At 35.1% G+C, this 22,270-nt stretch overlaps 2 protein-coding genes across 5 annotated transcripts in view; both read right to left on the bottom strand.

Annotated features, from left to right (window-relative positions):
• Window positions 1-1,164: 1,164 nt before the first annotated feature.
• CSTF77 (Tetratricopeptide repeat (TPR)-like superfamily protein) overlaps window positions 1,165-22,270 on the bottom strand; it is a 32,271-nt gene continuing 11,165 nt past the window's right edge. For 2 of the 4 annotated variants that reach the window (XM_083061039.1, XM_083061049.1), the window contains exons 10-23: window positions 10,996-11,059; window positions 10,543-10,663; window positions 10,095-10,153; window positions 9,696-9,764; window positions 9,127-9,267; window positions 8,643-8,707; window positions 7,990-8,086; window positions 6,033-6,092; window positions 5,308-5,457; window positions 4,117-4,183; window positions 3,911-4,006; window positions 3,309-3,401; window positions 2,454-2,705; window positions 1,165-1,793 (exon numbers count right to left, since the gene is read on the bottom strand). In XM_083061039.1, the coding sequence (XP_082917165.1) occupies window positions 1,630-1,793; window positions 2,454-2,705; window positions 3,309-3,401; window positions 3,911-4,006; window positions 4,117-4,183; window positions 5,308-5,457; window positions 6,033-6,092; window positions 7,990-8,086; window positions 8,643-8,707; window positions 9,127-9,267; window positions 9,696-9,764; window positions 10,095-10,153; window positions 10,543-10,663; window positions 10,996-11,059 (1,498 nt within the window). In that variant the 3' untranslated portion in view covers window positions 1,165-1,629. The remainder of the gene's footprint in view (window positions 1,794-2,453; window positions 2,706-3,308; window positions 3,402-3,910; window positions 4,007-4,116; window positions 4,184-5,307; window positions 5,458-6,032; window positions 6,093-7,989; window positions 8,087-8,642; window positions 8,708-9,126; window positions 9,268-9,695; window positions 9,765-10,094; window positions 10,154-10,542; window positions 10,664-10,995; window positions 11,060-22,270) is intronic. The other 2 variants (XM_083061043.1, XM_083061053.1) reach the window with 1 other exon arrangement.
• LOC114915218 (uncharacterized) lies at window positions 11,066-22,268 on the bottom strand. The gene is made up of 3 exons (XM_083061057.1): window positions 15,420-22,268; window positions 15,210-15,328; window positions 11,066-15,119 (listed from the first exon to the last, which is right to left on the bottom strand). Exons 1-3 carry the CDS (start codon window positions 15,517-15,519, stop codon window positions 14,808-14,810), a joined length of 531 nt encoding a protein of 176 aa, XP_082917183.1. The 5' UTR covers window positions 15,520-22,268; the 3' UTR covers window positions 11,066-14,807.

Genomic DNA, 22,270 nt, shown 5'->3' with positions numbered 1-22,270 from the left:
TCATAGGTAGGCCCAAATGTTACGAGGCCCAAGGTTTGGAAAGTGCATGTCCATGAAAAGAAGAGAGCAGTAGGAGAATGTTGAGTTGGCAATTCTATTTGGAGAGTGTTGAATGGAAAAGAAAGATAGGGAAATATGAGAATAGAAGTCAATTATGCATTTTGTGGTTTGCTGTTGAGAAAGAAGCTTCTTAGGAGAAAAATCTTTATTTTAATTAAATAAATATCTCATTCTCAATATTATTTTCTTAAGAGCTCTACCACCAGGTCTCACAATTTGTCTTGAAACTATTTTGTTCATGCAATGACTGGATTTTCTTATGGTTGTTTTTCAATTGTAAGGCTACCCAGTGAAGTTGGAATCATTTTAAGGCAAAAGATTAAGTGTTTGTGTTACTTCTATGATGAGTAATTTATTTTACAACTTTGATCTTTTCTGATTATCATCAATATTTATTGTGCAACAATGTTAAGAACCTTATAGTAAGATCTATTCCTTAAAAATTAGCTACTACTGCTCCTAATTCCAGTTAACATGAACCATGAAAGGCCTATCTTTGTAAATGTGTTTATACATACTCAGGTAGAACATAAAGAACAAGTATTTTTACTCGATGTTCTGAGGCCTGCTTGTGATATAAAAGGTCGACCTAGTGCTCACATGTTCATTTTTCATCTGTATTAAAAATAGTGGTGACAAAATGATAACAATAATAATTACAGTTGTGGAAAGAAAAGAAAAAGAAAACATAATTATTTAATGAGAAATAAATATAAATATTTTTATCTTTTGTTTATTTTGTACTTTAGACAAAATTATCTTATGATTTATATAAAAAGTTAAGTTTTTGTCTTGTTCATCTTCTCTTGATTTGTTTTGATTGTTTTGTACTTAAATCTAACGTCAAGCAATTGCGTTGTAAAATACTATTTTTTTTCTCACAAATCTAAAAGTCCTCTTGGTTACAAGAATTTGAAGCATTTTACTGTGCATGGAAAAGTCATTCAATTTCATCCTTTTTGGAATTGAAATATACACACTATGTTAGGTTAGACACTACAACTGGACCACAGGAACTTCAGTTTCAATTTTCAGCATCACTTCATGCTCTAAGCAAAGAAAGCAATTCAATTAAATCTCAAGATGCAAGACCGCGTGCTAATATGTTCACAAAATAAATGTTAAATTGCCAATGTTGTACAATCATTATATTGAAAACTTGATCCTTCATTAGGAAACCGGGTTTCTTGCACCTCCAATAATATAGCAAAATAAAAATACACAACATTTTTGTAAAAGATGTTACATTCCTGCATGGGAAGAATAGTTTTACAAGATCAGTCTCTACTCTAGCACTTCAGAGACAAGTATGGTTCTTCCATGAAAGTTCAAGCTCCTTTTGATGCATTAATGCTTCCAAGAGCTGATGTTACACTAGTGCAAAGATTGTAGTCCTTTTGCCTTGTCATATAATTTTAAGAAACAAGAAAATGAAGAAGGCAGGAACCTGGATATACATCATGTTCATAATTTATCTATAAGCCTACAGGCAAATGGATAATGTTATGTGTTCATGGAAAGTCTTTCAAATTTACATTGGCCTCCAAAAAGTGGTTTAACAATACTTTATCAACCAGTGCTTCCAGATAAATCGCCGGAAAATGCGCTTCCATATGAAACTGATCCTGTTTGTGAAGCACTGCTGGCTCGAGCCTTCTGATACTGACGTATCCGGAAAGCATCTCGGGGAAGTGGTTGACTTTGGACAGTTGTAGTATCATCATCCTCTTGCCCTAAACATTGTTACAATAATAGATATCAGATGGTGGGGAATTTAATTTTGAAGTCAAAACATGAAAAAGAAAGCAAATCAGTACTAGTTGGAAAACTGGTGTCTAATCTTAGAGATGTGCAATTTATAACCACCAAAACAATACTTATTTAGTTAATTCATTTGTTGTTGCTACAAGTTTACTTGTGTTGAACTAAAACTAGGCACAAAAGAAAACAATACTGCAAATATGAGCACCAATTCATGCAGAAATTATACAGATACGTTAATTTTAGACTTCTGTACAAACTTCGTTTCATAGCAATTTAGCCTTACCAGCCCAGCTTTAACAGAGAATCAATAATGCCTACTTACTATTACTAGTTTTAAAAGGTGTGGCATAAAATGAATTCTTAAAGTGGCATAGTGATAACTAAGTCATGCATGACAAACTATGGATATTATAGTTCTTACGAAAGTAAAATATGAAACTAATTCATTCAATCTTACAAAACCGACAACACGAAAATCCCTTTTAGATAATGCAGAGAATGTACCAGAAATTCCACAGCTCGGTTCAAATACTTGAGTAGAATTGCACACATATAAATTGAATTATTGGAAAGAAAAGACCAAAGAAAATATAATTATAAAATCTAGTATAAATGAACGGTGCACATACTATCTAAATCCCTCCTTTTCCCATATTGTCTATTACTGGTTGGTTTCATAGATACGCCACTTTGAACAGGGTGAGACTTGCTTGAACCAGAAAGTTCACTTGTAGCAGGAGCAGGACCTGCTGGCAACTGTGCCGGAATCCCTGCTTTACCACTTTGTACTTGTGTTGGAATCCCTGTTTTCCCACTTTGTCCTGTTGGTAAATCACTCTGCAAACAAATTGATAGCACGATATCCACGTTTGGCATTGGACCTAGAGGAATTTTGAAAACATTTTATTTTCTCAACAGCTTTCAGAGAGAAATAATTGGCAAGAAAAAATAATAGTGAAGGTAGTAACTCTGGGAAAATAGTTAAGTCATGACTTTTTCCTTAACTGTGCTATGGCACTTTGCTTCCAACATTCTATAATCCATCAAAACAGCAATATATCATTTTAAAAACCATGTTTGGCAAACCCAGAGAATGTATACAAGACTCATCTAACTTATTCAATAAAACCATACAAGTAAAAATTCAGAGCCAACTTGCAGTAGATAGCACTAGCATTGACAAACTAAGAATGAAAAGCTTCATGGTTGCAGAAATTCCAGAAACGCATTGCTTAAACTTGGAAATAACAAAATCTTTAGGGAAGCATACTGAAGAAGAAGAAGAAGAAACAAAAGAACCAACGTAGGAACAAAGAAGAAAAAAGGAGAATTACCATAAAATACCTCCCAATATTGGCTAGTCAATAAGTAGAACTCATTCTAATTGGCATTTCAATACATTTTTACATTTACATATAAAATTTCAGAAAAGAAGTACAGTATAATGGATAAGAAATAATAGTCAACAGAATTTTCGAAATTACCTTCAACTGCAGGTAGATTTGCCAAAAATGCGACCAAACCAGGTGGTGTAGCTTTAAGAATTTCATCAAATGCATTTGTTCCAGAACCTGCAACTGCCAATTAGATTAGACAAGGTCTTCACTCCAAGTGTAGTTGCACGTAAGAAAATAAACATGTTATCTTTTGTCATATTGTTCAGTGAGGAAAATGAAATAATTTGAACTATAAAACAGGAAATAATAACTCCTTCCTTAAACTTCTTATATTAAACTATCTTGGCAATAATTCGATGCTGAAAAAATGTTCTTCATTGCATTTTTGTCATGCAGTCTTTTGTGCTAAATATCAATAATTAAATATGCAACATACACATAAATAGTTAAATGGTAGAAGTTTAAAATTATGAATATTAAAAAATCCAGGTCATACTTGCTAAATTGAATTTATTTTGAACACAGAAGATCAAACCATAGTGGCCAGATTCTCTCAATATATGATATAAAAGATTGGGAGACCAAGCTCTTCCAGAGTTACAGTAGAAGAAATTATCCCACAGGAAAAGAAACACAGTAACTAACTGGAACAAAACATAATTCAATTTTGGGCAGTATGGGTTGTTTACCAGGAGTATGTTTTGGATCATATATCACCATCTTTGAAGTATCAGGATAAACAATTTTTGTTGTCGTAGTTGAAATGCTTGCCATAGATGTCTTATCTGCACTAATAAGAAACATTGAGAAATTAAGTGTTAGAATTATTGTATCATTCACCACATGATAAGAAACATTGAGAAACTAAGTGAGAGAATGAATATAATATCAGTACCTAAAAGAGTCACCCCATTAAGCGAAATAGCCTTCTCCACTTTCTTATTGAAATTTTTGGCAAGCCACTAAAGAGGCAGAAATGAAAATTGAATTACTGTATACGTCACTAATATAAGCACAAGAATTCACGAGAAAAATAGGTTAATTCTAGTCAATCTAAATTCTAAACATAATAATTGCATGGAGGCACTTTCAATAAATTATGGTTTGCCAAAAACATTGCCTTACTAAAAAGATAATAAGAATTTATGTTAAAGGAAAAGTTAAAAAATTAATATGATTGTTTGGATATGCAATTTTAGAAAAGTGAGTTATGAGCCTAACTCATCTATAGAAAGTCGGCTTGAAAGGTAAGGATTGTTCTCCATTTATATACTCTATTTTGGTCATATGACTAGTGAGATCTCTAACACACCCTCTCGTCTAGAAATGGACATATCCTGCGTGTGAAGCTTATACGATTGAACATCTATGAGTAGTTCGATAATGAGTGGAGTGGCACGATAAGTCCAATAACAATCATTAGAATAGGCTTTGAAACTATCTTAAGGATGTGAAATTTGAGTCTAACTCAACCCTACAAAATGACTTATAAAATGATTACTCCCTCCTTATATAATCTATATTGACAATATCACTTGTCGACGTGAGATCTTCAACAAATTCAAATTTCTTAAATTATAAATTCTTAGTTTGGATAGAGCAATTTAATATCCACCATATGCAAAATTGAGATATATGTGTCTGTGTGTGGGGGCAGAGGATCAAGTTACTGCAAGAGTATCAACTATCAAGTAGTTTTCAAACTTTGCACAAATTCGTAAGCTTTATCTATTCAATAAAAGTTTTAATTTGACAGTTGGATCCATAAAATTCAATATACACAATGAATTATTGAGTGAAATAATTCTATCAAGAATTATTTTTAGAATATAGATCCCCAATGATTATATATATATATATATATGTATGGTCAAGATCTGTTGATACCATATGTCAAAGTTTGTTAAATTACACCTTCAATATCATTTTGTAGAATATAATTTTAACTAATCCAACCATTGAATTATACACATTATCATGTATCCCAAATTTCACATAATATTTCTAATGTTTGCAACAACTATGACATGGACTAAGATGGAAATAAATCACCTATGAGATGTTTCTAATATTTAACGACTTGTACCTCTTGTCGAGATAAATGATCAAGATCATTAGAGGAGCACGGCCACAGATCCATAAAACTGTACCGTGATACAATGTCTTGCAGAGAACTCTCTAATACTGCCGTACCATCTTCCCCTCCAGAAAGTGCTTCTTTCCTTCGTTGCTCAACCTATATAATTTTACAAGGATAAGTGACAAGTGGATTACTGCCTTTCCATGTTCGGTCCATTCTACAATCATAAGCAACTAAAAGATTACACTTCACAAAAATATTTTTAAAAAATACATATTATGAATTGACATTATTTTAATAGAACTCTCTTGCAACCCTCAAGATCTAATTTCTACATATTATTGCTGAAAAACAAAGTCTGTCTGATTACACAATGGCAAAGAATTTAGGTTAGTTCCAGTTATTGAGTATTGATATGGAAAAATTAGAAAGAGAACAGTGAGTTGTACTCTTTCAAATAATTTCCGTCCATTTAAAAAAGCAGTCATAATGCAACAGCGCAAAAGTGGGATGTTTGACTAAAATCCTATTCAATCAATGTCAATTGTCAACTATTTGCTAATCCATGCAATCTACAAATCATCTTATCCCAATATTTTCCTTCAAGGCTTTTCTTTCAAAAGATCAGGGATCACAAAGAATATTTTGATAAGCCTAATCATCAAAATGACATTAAAGAAACAACCAGCTATTGCAAGGATGCTGTATAGAAACAAATTTGAAGCTACTACCTTGAGCATGCTAGCAAGATCCCCATAAGTTTGCTCAAACTGGGTGAACTTTTTCCAGACCTACAGATGAGAATAGTTACATGTAAATTGAATATCAGCAAACAACATCCTCTGATTGAATATGTTCAGAACTACAAGTACAATTAATGCATAATCAAACATGCTGAATACTACAGGGAAATCATTACACATATCAATCTAAGAATGTAAAATATTCACTGTTTTGTTTTTTCATCCTCTCTTTGGGTTTCAGCTTAGGGATTTCTTGAGGGAGGCTTCCTCTCCAAAACGGAAAGGGAAAAATTACTCTTTTGAACTGACTTCTTCCCTCAAAAAAGTCATGAAAAGTCAGTAACTGTGAAGCACCGACTCCAACACAGACACAACATCAACACAAACACCTAGATATAGCTAAAGTCTAAAAACATAGGACATGGGGACACGACATATATATGTATGTGTATGTATATCATAAAAAATTACTAAATTGATCAACATTTGGTAATTAAGAGGTATCAATACTATAACTTTGTCACTTTACATAAAATAATTAACTAACACTTAAAGAAAATAGGAAATTTATTTATTATAATTCTATTTTTAATTTTAAAAAGATTGGTAAGAAAAAGGTAATCATGTCTATAACCGTGTCCAAGCCATTTAAGGTTTGTTTCAACCATATCAAAGCCAAAGAAAAAAAAAAAAAAAAAAAAAAAGACACTGTAGATATGTGTCCAACACATGTCCACTGTGTGTCGGTTTGGGAGGAGTGTTGGACACCCTGACACCTCTGTTGCTAGCCATGTCGGTGCTTCCTAGGTTAGTAGTATTCAAATTGGAAAAATACACGATCTTAAGCTTTTGGAAGGCCACCCACGCTGGATTGAAACTGGGACCAGGATTTGGAGGGATCAGCGAATAAGATTGCAGTATCATGGGATCTGTGTGCAATCCTGCTCTGTTTGTTTTATCTGGGTTTGTAGATCAGGTTTTGCAACCTGATTCTCAAAAGAATTTCAAAGAAAAAAACACACTAATTCTAACCCAATTTACCTAATCTCTCTCACCCTCTGTCACATGCTTGCACAGACTTCTATGCCTCTTCACATTCCCTCTTCACACTCTCCCACTCCTTCATTCCCTGTTCTCCCTCTCGTTTCCGTTTCTGAGTCAGCCAGTCAATGAATGCTCTCTACTCTCTGTTCTGGACTTTTGGACTTTGGTATTTGGTGAGTTAGTAGTGACTGGTGGTCTTGTCTATACTCTCTGTTCCTGTGCCCCGTGTTGTGGCCTATTGTCTTTCGTCCATCAAGTTGTGTTCTGGATGGGTGTTCTCTGGCCTCTCTCAATTTCTCTGTTTTGGTTTTCATGCTCTGGGGTCTCTGGCCTATATTTCATGATTTTGTCTTGAAAGATTTGCTAGACTAGATATATTGATTCTACATTTTGGACAATTTATTGTGTTTTAGTAGTAATTATGACTTGCAGGTGGATATGATCTTATGGTTATGAATTTCAATTTAAGTTTACTAGCTTTGTTAAATGTTGTAATTGAGATGTTACTTTTTTTTATCTATTATTTTTAATGCATGTGTATATGCAAAGTATAATTGTGTTTCTGGTATGATCTTACAATCTTTATTACAATTCTATGATTTATGATCTTCCACCCACTCCCAATCCCACGTAGGATCTCCATTTCGACAACATTGATTGAAATGATTATTAAATGTAAGCAGCACAAACATGAGTTTTGTATCTAGTCTCATATAAAAGCATATATTTGTGTGCACATATTTAGCGTAATATAGATTTTTGATAAAGAGCTAAAATCTTTCATCGTGTACCTGATCTAAAAAGGAAAAAGAAAATCTTAACCTTGATGTTATTAACTAACTTCTTCTAAGGTTCCAGAAAATTCTTTTAAAAGAAAAAGAAAATAGGAAGTGAGGCCTACCTCAACTGATTCGTCAGGTGGAAGTGAACTTAATGCCCTCTCAAATAATGCACGTATATTTTGGTCATCATTCAAACGAGTCAAGAAATCAGCATATCTGAAAAATCATGAAAATATTTTTAATAGTCAATCAGTATTCTTTTTGGACGGAAAAGAATTTATCATTAAGATAATGAGGAAAATTACAATTAATGATTTGACAATATGTCCTCCAAAATTAAAAGTAAATAAATAAATCAGTATATAAACAAACTATGATGCAAAATGACAACATAAAGCACATTGCACTAAGAGGCACATGAATCTCAGTCTTCTTAATTTTGGAGTAAATAAAGCAACCAATATTAGGGTCCGTACATCAGCCAGATCAATTGCAATATAGAACAAACATAAAAATTGCTTTCGTGTGGTGAATTACAATAGTAGGTTTAATGTAATGTCAACTATGTCAATCTCTTTATGATGTAAAACTCCACACCTGGTTCTGGCCGTTCAATTTATGGGGTTTTGGGTTGCCAAGAAAGAAAGAAAGAAAATCCAGATTATTGTATTTCTGTACTAAAAAGAGGATAAAATATCAAGTAAATATAGGTGTGCATCAAGAGAACAAGGCGGCACAAAGTTATCAGAGTTAAGAGGAAGGTAGAACTCACTCGAGAATATAAACAGACTCATGCATAAAGCGTTTTAGCCCTGCTTCAAAAACATTATGAGCCATCTGCATGAATAATCCAATAAAGCAATCATATTTATTGTTATTCAAAAAGTATTGAGTCAAATTATTAGCTAAAAGTTAAAACTTTAAAGTATAGAACTCCAAGGATATCAACGTTATTAGCTAGAATGGGCAAGATTGAAATCCTTTGCATTGTTTCTATATTGTTAGATATTACTTCATTCTGAGACCCAGTTGTATCAAGAGCAAAAGGCTCTGAAATACCTAAATTTTTACACACCTACAAACACTTACACTTTTATATATGTAGAACAACATATTCTACCATTCCAAGCACCAAAAAAATTTCCAGGTTATACATCCAGCAGAATAATTATTATCAAACATGATTTTATAGGAATACATAATCCCACTACCTGACTAAAATACACACGCACACAAAAAGAGAAAATAGTAGGAACCTTGGGATCCTTGTCGAGACAAAATGCCATCATAGCATAAGCAACATAAACATGATATGTACAGCTTGGAGATTTGCGAGCATCTAAAAAGTACTTCCTAGCAGCTTCAACACCTTCAGTTCTTCTTAAAAAACGCATGAACTGAAACATGAAATAGATGTCAAATTCTTTGCAATAAAATCTATTAAACAAGCATTAAAATGAACTGCACAAATCCTTTAAGAATATTGATAAAGGAGGTTAAGGCAGAGTGAAAAAAAAATAAAAAATTAATCTATTACACCCATAACTTCTGTAATGAACAACGGTGAGGATACAAGGTATCTGTGTGGAATCCACCACAAAATGCAATAGATAAAATACATGGACAACTACAAACTTCCAGAGAATCAAAACAAGAATTTGAACAAGCAAAATATTTAAATTTCTGACAATCTCATGTCTAAAGACTTGTTCAGTGATTTTCAAAACTCAATATCAGAAGACAAATCGATGAACATATATATCCATGTACACGCATCCAACACCACTATTTAGCACTAAAAACATTAGCAAACTAATTTATGTACTTGAATATGAGAAAGTGCTGTTGCACTGACACCATCTCCCAGAAGGCTTTCATATATTTTCTTTGCAGCCTGACATAAAACAAAAAAAGAAGGATATAAATATAGTTAAAGATTTAAAAAAAAAAACAAGAATAACAAGAATCTTTGAAGCATATACTTGAGAACCAGAAAATATTTTGGAAAGGTTCTGTGAATTGCTTGAGTGAGAGTACTCAGCATCCTTGATATCTAAATACATAATAAAAAATACATTTTTCATTTACAAGGACAGAAATAAAGAATTAACTATGCCCAATGACTCTTAAATCTTAATCTTTCTAATGATGCATAAACTCCCATAATACTCGGTGACAATAATCACTGTCACTTTTTGCAACACATTTGTCCAACCTGTCATACCTGAATTGCTCCACGGGACTCCTCTAGCTCTGCATATGCATATCGTAGCATTTCTGAATCTGTTCACAAATGAAATGACAAAGACCAAAGAGGTGAGAGACAAAAATAAGCATAACAGAGAGACAAAACATGTAGATGCAGAATTAAGATAAGCCTTCAATGAGATGAAGTCTAAACCAAAGATCAAGAATTGTTAACACGAGAAGTATTCAGAATCAAAGGATATATATATATCAGAAAAAGAGCTCTGAATGTCATACATTATGTGTCTATGTAACCATATAATTTCGTACTATAGATGACAAATTTCTTTATCATATATGTGTATCACAACTTAGAAAGCAATTGTCCTACGGGCAAGAATCAAAATGTTGAGTAAAATATATGCAGGCACTAAAAACAATATCTGAAAATTCAACAGAATTAGATATGGAAAAATGCTACGAACCAGGGAGAGCCTTCAGAGCCCTTTGAAATACTTTGATTGCAGCATCTATCGAACCACCTTTTGCATGCCATGTAGCATAGTCATACCATATATCAGGATAATGGTACATATACATCAGACACTGAATACCAGTACAATGCAGTAAGATATTCCATAAACAATAGAACAAATAAATATTATCAAACATAAACACATGTTTGATGATGTTTATTATTTCCACATCTAAACAGAGAAAATATTTTTCTTAAGATGAACTGTTTGCATATCAATTCAATGAAAATGATGTCTCAGGACATAGTAATCCCTAATAGTTCTCTTCACTAATCTAATACATCTTTTAGTAAGACAAGCCAATGTAATTAAAAACAAAACTAGGTTTTCTCCATATTAATGAGAAATTGACAATATTAGATGATCAAAAATTAAAAATCAATAAAATATATTTCCTAGTACCTGCTCATAAGTAAATATAATTCGCTTGTTGGAGGAGGCAGTATCTATTCTCTGTGGATTTCCTCTGAATTGCAAAATGATTAAATTAAATAGAAAATATTAAGTAAATGTCATAACATAAATCAGGGAGAGGATATAAAGCTATGACAATCAGAGACTCTACATCCATCTAACAGACATTTCAAAATGATAAGTTTTGTCAAAGACAAACCCTTCCAAGTTCCAAAAGCTTAAGCAGTTACATGGAGTCTCAACAATGGTTTTACATCTTTATTTTATAATAAGTTCATTTAGAACCTTTGATTAAGAGAATAGAAATGATACATGTAGTTAAGGTACAAAACAATTCATAAAGCCCTGCATAATAATTTAAGCTTTTTTAAATCATTGATCTATGACATGGCATGATATTAGAGATTTGATATCCGTTGAGATTTGATCCAGATTTCCATTTGAAATTTGTTCATGATTTCCATTTGATCTCTATCATTATCATTTCATATTTCTATTTTTATTATTCTTGTTAAGTTATCATTTTATTTTAATTTAATGTCTGATATCCCTATAATCAAGGGATGTCATCATTATTGTAATTTATTTCTAATCATTACAAATAAAAGGGTCAAGGAATCATTCGAGAATTCAGATCATTCTAAGTCTGATATTCAAGTTGGTACTAGAGCTCACATCCTGTGGGCTTGATAAAACTCTTTCCCCTGTCCAAGAAGGTTGTCATTGATTTGGTTGTGCTAACAACTGCCTCCATTTGAGGTCAAACCACTGACACCAAAAATAGAAGTCGTTGATTTTGAGCAAAGCTTCCTTTCTCCACCTTGACGAAGGTCAATTGGGCTATTTGACTTTTCTTCCACTATTCATCCTCCCTTGGTACTGTTCATTCACATGTAACTTTGTCTTGATGGCAGAATCCTCACCCAAAATACTCTTGTTAGATGCTGAATACAAAGACTATCTCCAATACAGGACAACCCAACACACTTCTGCCACAATTGCTCATTTTGGTAATTAAACAATTTTCCTATCTCACTCACCTTTTGTTGGATCTTGGATCCTCGACTTTGGTGCTTCCGATCACATAGCTAGTAATCCCTCACTTGTCTTCAACTTGTCACAAACTAAATCTTCCCACCACATCACCCTAACTAATGGATCTAAAACCCCCATCATAGCTATTGGTCAAGCCACCACCACTCCTTCATTATCATTAAAATCTTTCTTTTTGCACCCAAGTCTCCTTTTAACCTTTTATCTGTTAACCAACTCATCCACACTCTTAATTATTCTATTACCATTTTTCTTACTCTTTTTGTATACAAGACTGGAGTACAAGTCAAATGATTGGCGCAGAATATGAAGCACATGGTCTCTACTACTTCCACCCACCCAAAGTTGTTGCATGCACCGCTATCGAGTCTCCTAGTCTACTCCATCATCACTAGGTCATCCCAGTTAATGACATCCCATGGTATACTCCACCACTCCTCTTGTCCTTACACACCACAACAAAATGGTGTTGCCTAATGCAAGCATTGACATATTCTTGACATTGTGCGTACCCTCTTAATTCACTCAAATGCACTTTTAAAATTTTGGGAGGATGTTGTTCTTATAGTTGGTTATCTTCTATGATGCACCGATATGATACGCGTATCGGATACGACACATCCGATACGACGATACGATTATTTTAAAATATATAGGATACGATACTTGTAAGATACGTGTCATCATATATATCAATGTTCATACAATATAATAATTGTGCCCTCTTCTTCTATTGGTAAAACCATCCTCATTCTACTTTATTTCCTGATGAGCCTTTGTTTCATATTCCTCCTCATGTTTTTTATTCTACTTGTTTTGTTCATGATCTCACTCCCGATCTTGATAAGTTGAAGGCTCGTGCAATCAAATTCACCTTCCTTGGTTATTCACGAACCTAAAAAGATTATCAATGCCACTCTCCTGCCAACCAACACTTTTTACATGTCTGTTGATGTCACTTTCTTTGAATATACTCCCTTTTTCACCTCATCCATCTCCTTTGATGTCCATATTTCCCAAATACTACCTATTCCTCCTATTATTCCTCACATAACAGTTTCCTTCCCCTCTCCTGACCCCTCCCCTTCTTACTTATCATCACCACCCTAGACCTCCACATGTAGAAGCAACTCTTAATGAAGAGGTCAATGCTTCATCTCCTGATCCAATCACCTATCCTACAGCAATCGACTCTCCCTTACCCATTGACATCCATAAAGGTAATTGTTCTACTCACACCTTCACCCCATGTATAATTTCTTAAGTTATCACTGTCTTTCTCCTTCCCACTATGCCTTTGTGTCTACTTTTTCCTATGTTTCTATTCCAAAAAATGTTCAGGAAGCACTTTCACATCCAGGTTGGCAACAAGCGATGACTAATTAGATGCAAGCTCCAAAATATGACAAGACGTGGGCTCTTGTTCCTCCACCTCTAGGAAAATCTCTAGTTGGTTGTTGTTGGTTCCTTACTATCAAAGTTGGACCTAATGGACAAATTGATTGGTTGAAAGCACAACTTGTAGCCAAAGGCTACACACAAAATTTTGACCTAGAATATAGTGATACCTTTTCTCTGGCCGCCAAGATGGTCTCTATTCTTTTTGTCCATGGCAGCTATGCAACATTCGCCTCTTTATTAGTTGGACATCAAAAATGCATTTCTACACAATGATTTAGCCGAAGAAGTCTATATGGAGCAACCTCCCAAGTTCACTGCTCAAGGAGAGTCTAGTGGCTTTGTTTGCAAGTTACGCAAAGCCTTATACGATCTCAAACAAAGTCCAAGAGCATGGTTTAGAAGATTTAATTATGTTCTCCAAAACTTTGGCATGACTTGTAGGGAGTTCGACCAAACAATTTTTTTTTACAGACTTTCCTTCACTAACCAATGCATTTATCTTGTGGTGTATGTAGATGATATTGTTATTATAGGAGATAACCACTGGGGTATCCAGGACCTTAAAAGACATTTGTTTCAACACTTTCAAACTAAGGATTTAGACCAACTTAAATATTTTCTAGGTGTTGCCATATCTCAAAGAAAATATGCCCTCGACATCTTATAAGAGATTGAGATGCTAGATTGTAAGCCCATAAACACTCCCATGGATCCAAATCAAGGTTATTAGTAAGGTTATACAGCAGATGGCAGCAAGGACCTTTAAGTGCTATATTGCCATGGCAGCCGCCATAGCAGTCTATGGCGGACAAAAAAAAAAAAAAAAAAAATATATATATATATATATATATATATATATATATATATATATATATAATATGATGCAAAAACAGAAAAATAACAAACACATATATTAAAACCAACAATATAACAATCTAAAATTCATGGCATTCATAATCTAGTGATAGTCATCATAAAAAAACATAAATTCCTAACCAACAAAAGGATTAAATAGCCATCAAAACAAAGAAACAATGTTAAAAAATAGCAAAACACAATGACAATTCCTAAAACTATTTTGTTTAATCCTCTTCATCCTCATCAATGTCTGCATTTGAATGTATGAAATTAGCTTCTTCACCATTTGAATGTATGAAATTAGCTTCTTCTCCACTAGATGATGTTGCTCATTTAAAAATCATTCAGCTTCTTCTCCATCTGAATGTATGAAATTAGCATTTGGCACTAATTCCTCCTCCTCATTGCTAGAATCTTCTAATGCCTCAACTTCTTCAACCCTTTTCCCCTTGTTCTTTGAAGCTACTCCTTTGGCTCTTTTAGAAGGATTAGTAGATGTTCCTACTTTCCCCTCTCCTTTTGTGACGCCTAGTGTATTGTCTAGGCTCACCAAGTCCCAAAGCTTGATAAACTTGTCTCCAAGTAAGGTCATCATCTCCTTCATGAACCCTCTCATCTTCACCTTCTTCCCCATCCATCTCTCCAATTAGCCACTCATTGCAATCATCAATCCCATTGAGACTAATTGGATCGATTTCATCCTTAAGGTTATACCTTTGATGGAGTGCTTGATTATACTTGACAAATACCAAGTCATGTAGTCTTTTATGCTCAAGTCTATTCCTTCTCTTAGTATGAACCTAAAACAATTAAATAAAAACTTATTACTTAAGGAATAATAAGCAAGACATTGATTGTTGACTTTAAATAGGAATTAAGAAATTAATTACTTGCTCAAAGACGCTCCAATTACGTTCACAATCTGAAGCATTACAGGTCAAGCTAAGGATCCTTATTGCAAGTTGTTGCAAATATGGAGTATCTGAACCATACATCCGCCACCATTGAGCTACAAATGCAAACAAAATATGTTAAACACAAAACTTGAGAAAATGACTTAAAGAATAAAAGTTCAAAAGTTGCAATATTTTGTCTCTTACCCAATGCAACTTCACCTCTCATTGCTATAGCAGTTGTGGGCCCAAACATACCACTCACAGCTTTATAGTGAGCCAACTCCTTATGAACAATCTTCTCCATCTCCAAATCTCCCAGCAATTGATACAATCATACAAACCCCTAATAATCTCACCATTAAACTCCATCTGTGGGTTGGCATAAAAGAACTCCGGGTTCAAAAAGTGACCAACAGCATGTAAAGGGCGATGAAGCCGAATATCCCATCTTTTATCAATGATTGCAAACACATTCTTGTATTTTCTTTCATTTTTAAAAGATTTCATAATGGTTTCCTTTGCCTTGTCCATTGCCTCATATATGTAGCCCATGGCTAGTTTTTTCTCACTATCCACAAGCCTAAGCACTTTCACAAGAGGAGCCATCACTTTCAGAATGAAAACTACATTCTTCCATAAACTAGGCATCAAGACAGTTTTAGTGGCTTCCTTTCTCTTGGCCTCCTTTGCTAGCTTGTTTTCATTCCACTCTTCTGACACAAACATCTTTTGAAGATTAGTTTTCTCTTGATGAATCCTCTTCAACGAAAGATAAGATGTTGCAAATCGAGTGATTGCATGCCTCACTAACTCCCTCCCACCAGTAAAGAACCTCAACATGCTCAAAGTGCTTGAATGGCTATAAATGAAGCCAACAAGAGAGATAGCTCGCTGAATGGTCTTCTTTATATTGGGCAGCTTATCAATGTCCTCTAACATCAAATCTATACAATGTGTAGCACAAGGAGTCCAATAAAAAAAAAATTCTTTTTTCCTCTAGAAACCTACCAGCAAGAACATAATTACTTTCGTTGTCTGTTATAACTTGGACAACCTTTTCCTCTCCAATCTCCTCCACAATAGAATCCAGCAACTCAAATATCTTTTCACCGGCCTTTACATAGTCAGATGCATCAACCGACCTTAAGAACATTGTCCCAGAAGAGGAGTTCACCAAAAAGTTGATTATGCTTCTTTGTTTCCTATCAGTCCAAGCATCTGACATTAAGGAACACCCAAAACTTTCCCATTGATCCTTTAGTGGCTTCATTAATTCATTAGTGTACTCCACCTCTTTTTGAAGGAGTGGTACTCTAATGTCATGATAGGAAGGAGCTTTCAAATGCTTCCTAAAATGCCCAATTTCATGAAGCATATCTTGAAAAATTTTCCAACTTTATCAAGTTGAAAGGAATGTCAGCTTGGTACCAAAAGCATGCTATATGTTGATACACCCTTTCTGTAGCTTTTTTATCACAAAGCTCTCTTATGTCCGCTTGCACCACCTTGTATTTCCTATTTTTTGTAGCTGTAGATTGAGATTGATTGTAAAGGTCCATAGGACCCTTCCTAATATCCTTCAATCTAAAATCACCCATTGGAGGTAGCAGAGAATCAAAACATCCAAATTCCATAAATCCTTCTTCACATTATGCTTCAATCTCTTGCATTGCCTTCTTGAATGCTTCATTTTGCCTCTGCTTCTTACCATCCATAGCTGCCCTTATCTCAACCTTGACAGCTTCAGGAGCCATCAAACAAGTTGTAAGATTGCCCGCTTTTCCAATACAAAGTTGTTTCACCCTTGTGATACCTCCTTTCATAACCTTCCGATAATAGGTACAAAGAATCTCATTTGTATCATTCTCTCTCACTGGTGTACTGTGCTTCCAAGCAACATCACTCCTCTTAGAATTACTGGAATTGGAAGACGACACTGTTTGTGGCTGGGTGTTTGATTCTGCATCTCCTGACATTGTAATAGACTATGGTGGTTGCGACGGATGCAGTGGTGGCAGCGACGGATGCAGTGGTGGCAGCGACGGAGGAGGCGTGCAGAGGGAGAAGGAGTAGAGCAGAATCGCATGTAGAGGGAAAAGGAGTGATCGCGAGCAAAGGAGCAACAGTTGTGCATGGAGGAAGAAGTAGTCACACGGAGGGGAAAAGGAAGAATCGGGCGCGCAAAGGTGGAAGAGAAGACTCATGCATGCGGAAGGGGAGGAAGTGTGTGTTGCACGCATAGTAGTCAATCCCGGATAGCGGAGCGGAGCGGTCGACCCTAAAAACGGGATAGCGGGATGACGCGGAGCGGGATAACCTCTATTTTAATATTAATTTATATATATTAAATAATTAATAATATATATATAAAAGCTAAAAACAAACTCTAACTTCATGCATTAAACATCTGCTGAAACAAATTTAATTAAAAATTAAAAAAATCTGCTGATTTAAATTTAATTAGAAATTTAAAAAAAAATTGTTGAATTAAATTTAATCAGAAATTAAAAATAAAATCTGCTAAAATAAATTTAATTAAAAATTAAAAAAAAATCGCTGAATTAAATTTAATCAGAAATTAAAAATAAAATCTGCTAAATTAAATTTATTCAGAAATTAAAAAAAATTCTGCTTAATTAAATTTAATGAGAAATTAAAAAAAAATCTGTTGAAAACATGAAATATAAAATAGACGGGGCACGAAGAGGGCACGTTTGAGCTGCTGGAGCGTCGGCGTCAGAGCTGGAGGCGCGTCGGAGTTGGACGACGTCGGAGCTGGACAAGCGACGGAGCTGGACAGCGGCGTCGGAGCTGGAGGACCGTCGGAACAGTGTCGGAGCTGGACGATTGCCTCGACAGAGAAGAAACGAACGTCCAGGGAGTGCGAGAGTAGAGAGAGAGGAGAGGGAGTGCGCGAGTGAGAAAAGGGAGACTTCCGCGAGAGGGAGGGGTAAAATTAGGGCAAATAAAGCCCAACGAAAATACAAACTTACCCTTAATGAAGGGTAGGTCAGAAAAAGCGCCGCGATTCTCGCGTTTCTGGCCGCTCTGGCCACGACACTCATCTGCGACACGACAGCATCCAAATGGTGGGGTTGGGCCGCTCTGCTCCGATGTGCCGCGATTGCGGCCGCTCCGCCCACTATTGACTACTATGGTTGCACGAAGGAGAGGCCAATGTGCATTAGGGTTTCTACAGGCTACAGCAACCCTATTTTACAAAATTAAGTTAATGGGTCGCCCAACCTAGGAAAGAACTCGGGCCCAAACCAGAAAAAATGAAAAATTGAGGCCCATAACGGTGCCATGAATGCCTTGGACCGCCATGCAGTTATCGCCGTAATGGCCGCCATATGCAAAATTCCCCTCCATACATAGGCCAAACAGCCATAAGGGATCGCGACAGCAGCTGCCATACCGTTATGGCGCTGCCATACCGTTATGGCGCTGCCATAACGGCCATTTGACAACACTAATCCAAATACCAAGCCTATGCCAGATTAGGGGGAGTCTTTCCCGAATCCAAAAAGATACCGTAGACTAGTTGGGAAATTGAATTATCTTACCATGACTAGACCTGACATATCCTATGTAGTCATTGTTAGTCAATTTCTCAATTCTCCATGCAAAAGTCACTAGGATGTTGTGGTTCAAATTTTGAGATATATAAAAGGGTCTCCTATAAAAGGGTTAGTTTATGACAATAGAGGTTACATTGATATTGTAGTATATACAGATGTAGATTGGTCTGGTTCCCTAAGTTATAGCCAATCAACCTCTAGATATTGGGTTTTAATTGGTGGAAATCTAATTTCATGGAAGAGTAAGAAACAACAAACTATGCCAAGGTCTAGTGCAGAGGCAGAACACCGTGCTATGTCTATTACTATTTGTGAGCTGATTTGGCCAAAGCAACTCCGAAGTGAACTTTAGTTTTGCAAAATTGAGTACATGAAACTTATTTGTGACAACCAAGCAACCTTGCACATAGCATCTAATCCAGTCTTCCATAAGCAAACAAAATACATTGAAATTGATAGTCATTTTATGCGGGAGAAGATAGTTTTTGAAAACGTTACCACTTCTTTTGTCAATTCTAATGATTAGCCAACAGATATTTCTACTAGGTCTCTCAGAGGGCTGAGGATATCCTACATTTGTTCCAAGCTAGAGGTTTATGATCTATATGCTCCAGCTTAAGGGGGAGTGTTGAGATTTGATCAATATTACCATCTAAGATTTGTTCCAGATTTTCATTTGATCTCTACCATTATTATTTCATATTTTTGTTTTTATTATTCTTGTTAAGTTACCGTTTTATTGTATTTAATGTCTGATTGTATAATCCCTATAATAAAGGGATCTCATCATAATTGTAATTTATTTCTAATCATTATAAATAAAGGGTTGAGGATCAACCTCCTCTAGCATTCAATCATTCTAAGTTTGATATTCAAGTATATCCAAGTAATCAAAAGTATGAAAGTTGGAGATAGTTGACATATATAGTATGGATGGAAATTGATAAAGACCATCAGGATCCATTGTGTCTTTGAGGAGAACCTCCTTGGTACCCTTTGAATTTAACCAAGTAGAAAGATAGATGAAACTCAAAAAACAGAGTTATTTTTAGCAAATTGACTAACACTTATATAACAGATTATTGAGCACAACTGGAATTTTGGAATTAATAGGAAAAAAATTAGTAATTGCAAAATGAATACTAAGGCCCAGACCATTCCCATAACAATTTGATCTGGTCCTTCAAAAGGAGTTTGTTGTTGAATGTTTTGTGAAGCATTAGTAACATGATGAGAGACACCCAATTTAAGATACCAATGTGCTTGTGCAAGAGAATCAACACCAGTGAGCGTAGCTTGAGGCCTAAGAGCAGATATTGGAGCTGGCTGTGAAGGAGGCCTAATCCAATCCAATTCATAGAGGAAGGACAAAGTGTGGCATAGCTGGAACATGAGAAAAAGGACATGAAGATTGAAATGAGTATGATGGCCACCGATTCAAGTACCACAGAGTTGGCACAAAATTACCATAGCCTGGAGTGTCATGTGGTACAATAGGAACAAAGTGCTCCTCAAACCTATGATAACAAATTGAGGCATCATGGCTATACTCATGGCAAACTTGACACTAAATAATAGAACAACCTCAACCCCAATGGCCACCAAAATGGCTACCATAACTAGATTGATTACCACAAGAAGAGAAATTGCTTCTACCAGCAAAAGAATCAAATGTAGGTTAGAAGTGTGTTTGGCGACATTAACTTGTAGCAGATTTGAAGGCAGAGGCAAAGCAGATGAACCAGACTTGGCAATGTTAACAGAGGCTTGAGTCTTCTTAAGCTTATCCAGATGAGCCTCTTGCGCCAACAAGAGAGTTTCTACATCATTGATCAAAAATGGACTAAACTTGCTAATGATTAAAGACGGTGGATTTGTACTCTTCCAACAAGCCTTTAAGTATGATATTGAGGTGCTTTTTAGGAGATATTGCATTGCCAATTGCAATGTGAGCATCAACCAAGGGTTTAATACGAGGAAAAATAATTCAAAGATCATGCTATTTTCCTACATAGTGTTGCAAAGCTCAATGAGAAATTGATGAGCATCTGTGCAAATGGAAGTTGGCATGGATTTTATCCTAAAGCTTCCACGAGGTTTTACAACCAACACATGCACAAGCATTTCACGTGAGATTGAGGATTGCATCAAGAGAAGGAGTTGATCTTCGTGTTCCCAAGCAAGGTAGGAATCAAAAATTCTACAAGCCTCATAATTGGCAATATTTAGGTATTTTCGAGGAATTTGGGGATTTACAAGGTACTGACGTAATTGATGGCCTTTAATCACTAGTTTAACTTGCTAAATCAATAGAAGATGATCTTTCAAATCAATTTTTTCAGAAATTGAATGAGAAAAATTAGCAGCCACCACATTTGATACCAGTGGGAAGGCAGAAATAGGCCCCGCATTGACCAATGGAGGTGGAGGAAGAGGATTTTGATCAAAAACCTTGGAGCTTGGATCTAGTGTTAGAATCGTGCTCATGGTACTATATTAGATTGCTGAGAAAAAGTAAGAAAAGAAGCTTCGTATTCTGAGAAAATCAATTACGCACTTATAAAAGATCAAAGATTAGCTATATATACACAAGAAACCAAAAAGGCTAGGAGTATGTTACAAAGTACAATTGTCACTTGACAAGCCTGAACTAAATAGTTGAAAATACAGTGATTATAGCGAACAAGTTACAGAGTAAAACTCTACTCTCATGCTCCCAATTCTTCATAACAATAATAAATTTAAGCACAGAGAAAGTGAGTCTTGGCATTGTCCTCACTTTAAGCCCAAAGACTCTTGTGTGAACAGTTGTGTTAAGAGAGACAAAGATCAATGATAGACCTCTACTTAACAGCTTAAGATTTGGAGAGAGTTGGTCTATGACAGAACATTCCACATAGTTGATTGATGATACACTCAAAAAGAATTCTTTTAAAATTTGGATTTTCAAATGGGTAGAGATATTAAATAGTTCTTTTAAGTTGGTGTTTTACTTTTCTCAATTTTCCTTTATAGGAATTGCATGAATTTTATGTTTGGGTCTAACTCATCCTTACAAAATTGGCTTGTAAGGTGAGGATCACTCCCCAATTATACACACTAGTATGACCATCTCACTAGTCGATGTGAGATCTCTAAAACACATCCTCACACTAAGAATTGGACTTCTGAAGTGTATATATTATAGTTTGCATGAATGGATATTGTAAGTGATTTGATGACGGCCAAATAACAAGTGGCCTGATAAACCAAACAACACTACCTAGGATAGACTTTGATACCATATAGAAATTGCAAGAATTGTGTGTTTAAGTCTAAATCATCCTTACAAAACCAGTTTGTAAGATGAGAATTGTTCTTCACTTATACACATTATTCTAACCACCTCACTAATCGATGTAAGGTGAGAATTATTCTTCACTTGTACACATATAATACAAACAATTAGCTGAAAAAGAAAAATGGCACATGCTT

The sequence above is a fragment of the Cajanus cajan genome, chromosome 1, assembly GCF_000230855.2.
Source record: "Cajanus cajan strain Asha chromosome 1, NIPB_CcT2T_4, whole genome shotgun sequence".
Lineage (NCBI taxonomy): Eukaryota > Viridiplantae > Streptophyta > Magnoliopsida > Fabales > Fabaceae > Cajanus > Cajanus cajan.
The sequence above is the reverse complement of the archived record's forward strand: the minus strand, read 5'-3'. Positions and strand labels throughout refer to the sequence as shown.

Excerpts from the sequence above, each read along its gene's own strand:
- LOC114915218 (XM_083061057.1), bottom strand. The coding sequence starts at position 15,519 with ATGGAGAAGATTGTTCATAAGGAGTTGGCTCACTATAAAGCTGTGAGT. Across the intron at positions 15,329-15,419 it reads GAGAGGTGAAGTTGCATTGG|CTCAATGGTGGCGGATGTAT; the intron begins GTAAGAGACAAA and ends TTGCATTTGTAG. Across the intron at positions 15,120-15,209 it reads ATTGGAGCGTCTTTGAGCAA|GTTCATACTAAGAGAAGGAA; the intron begins GTAATTAATTTC and ends TAATTGTTTTAG.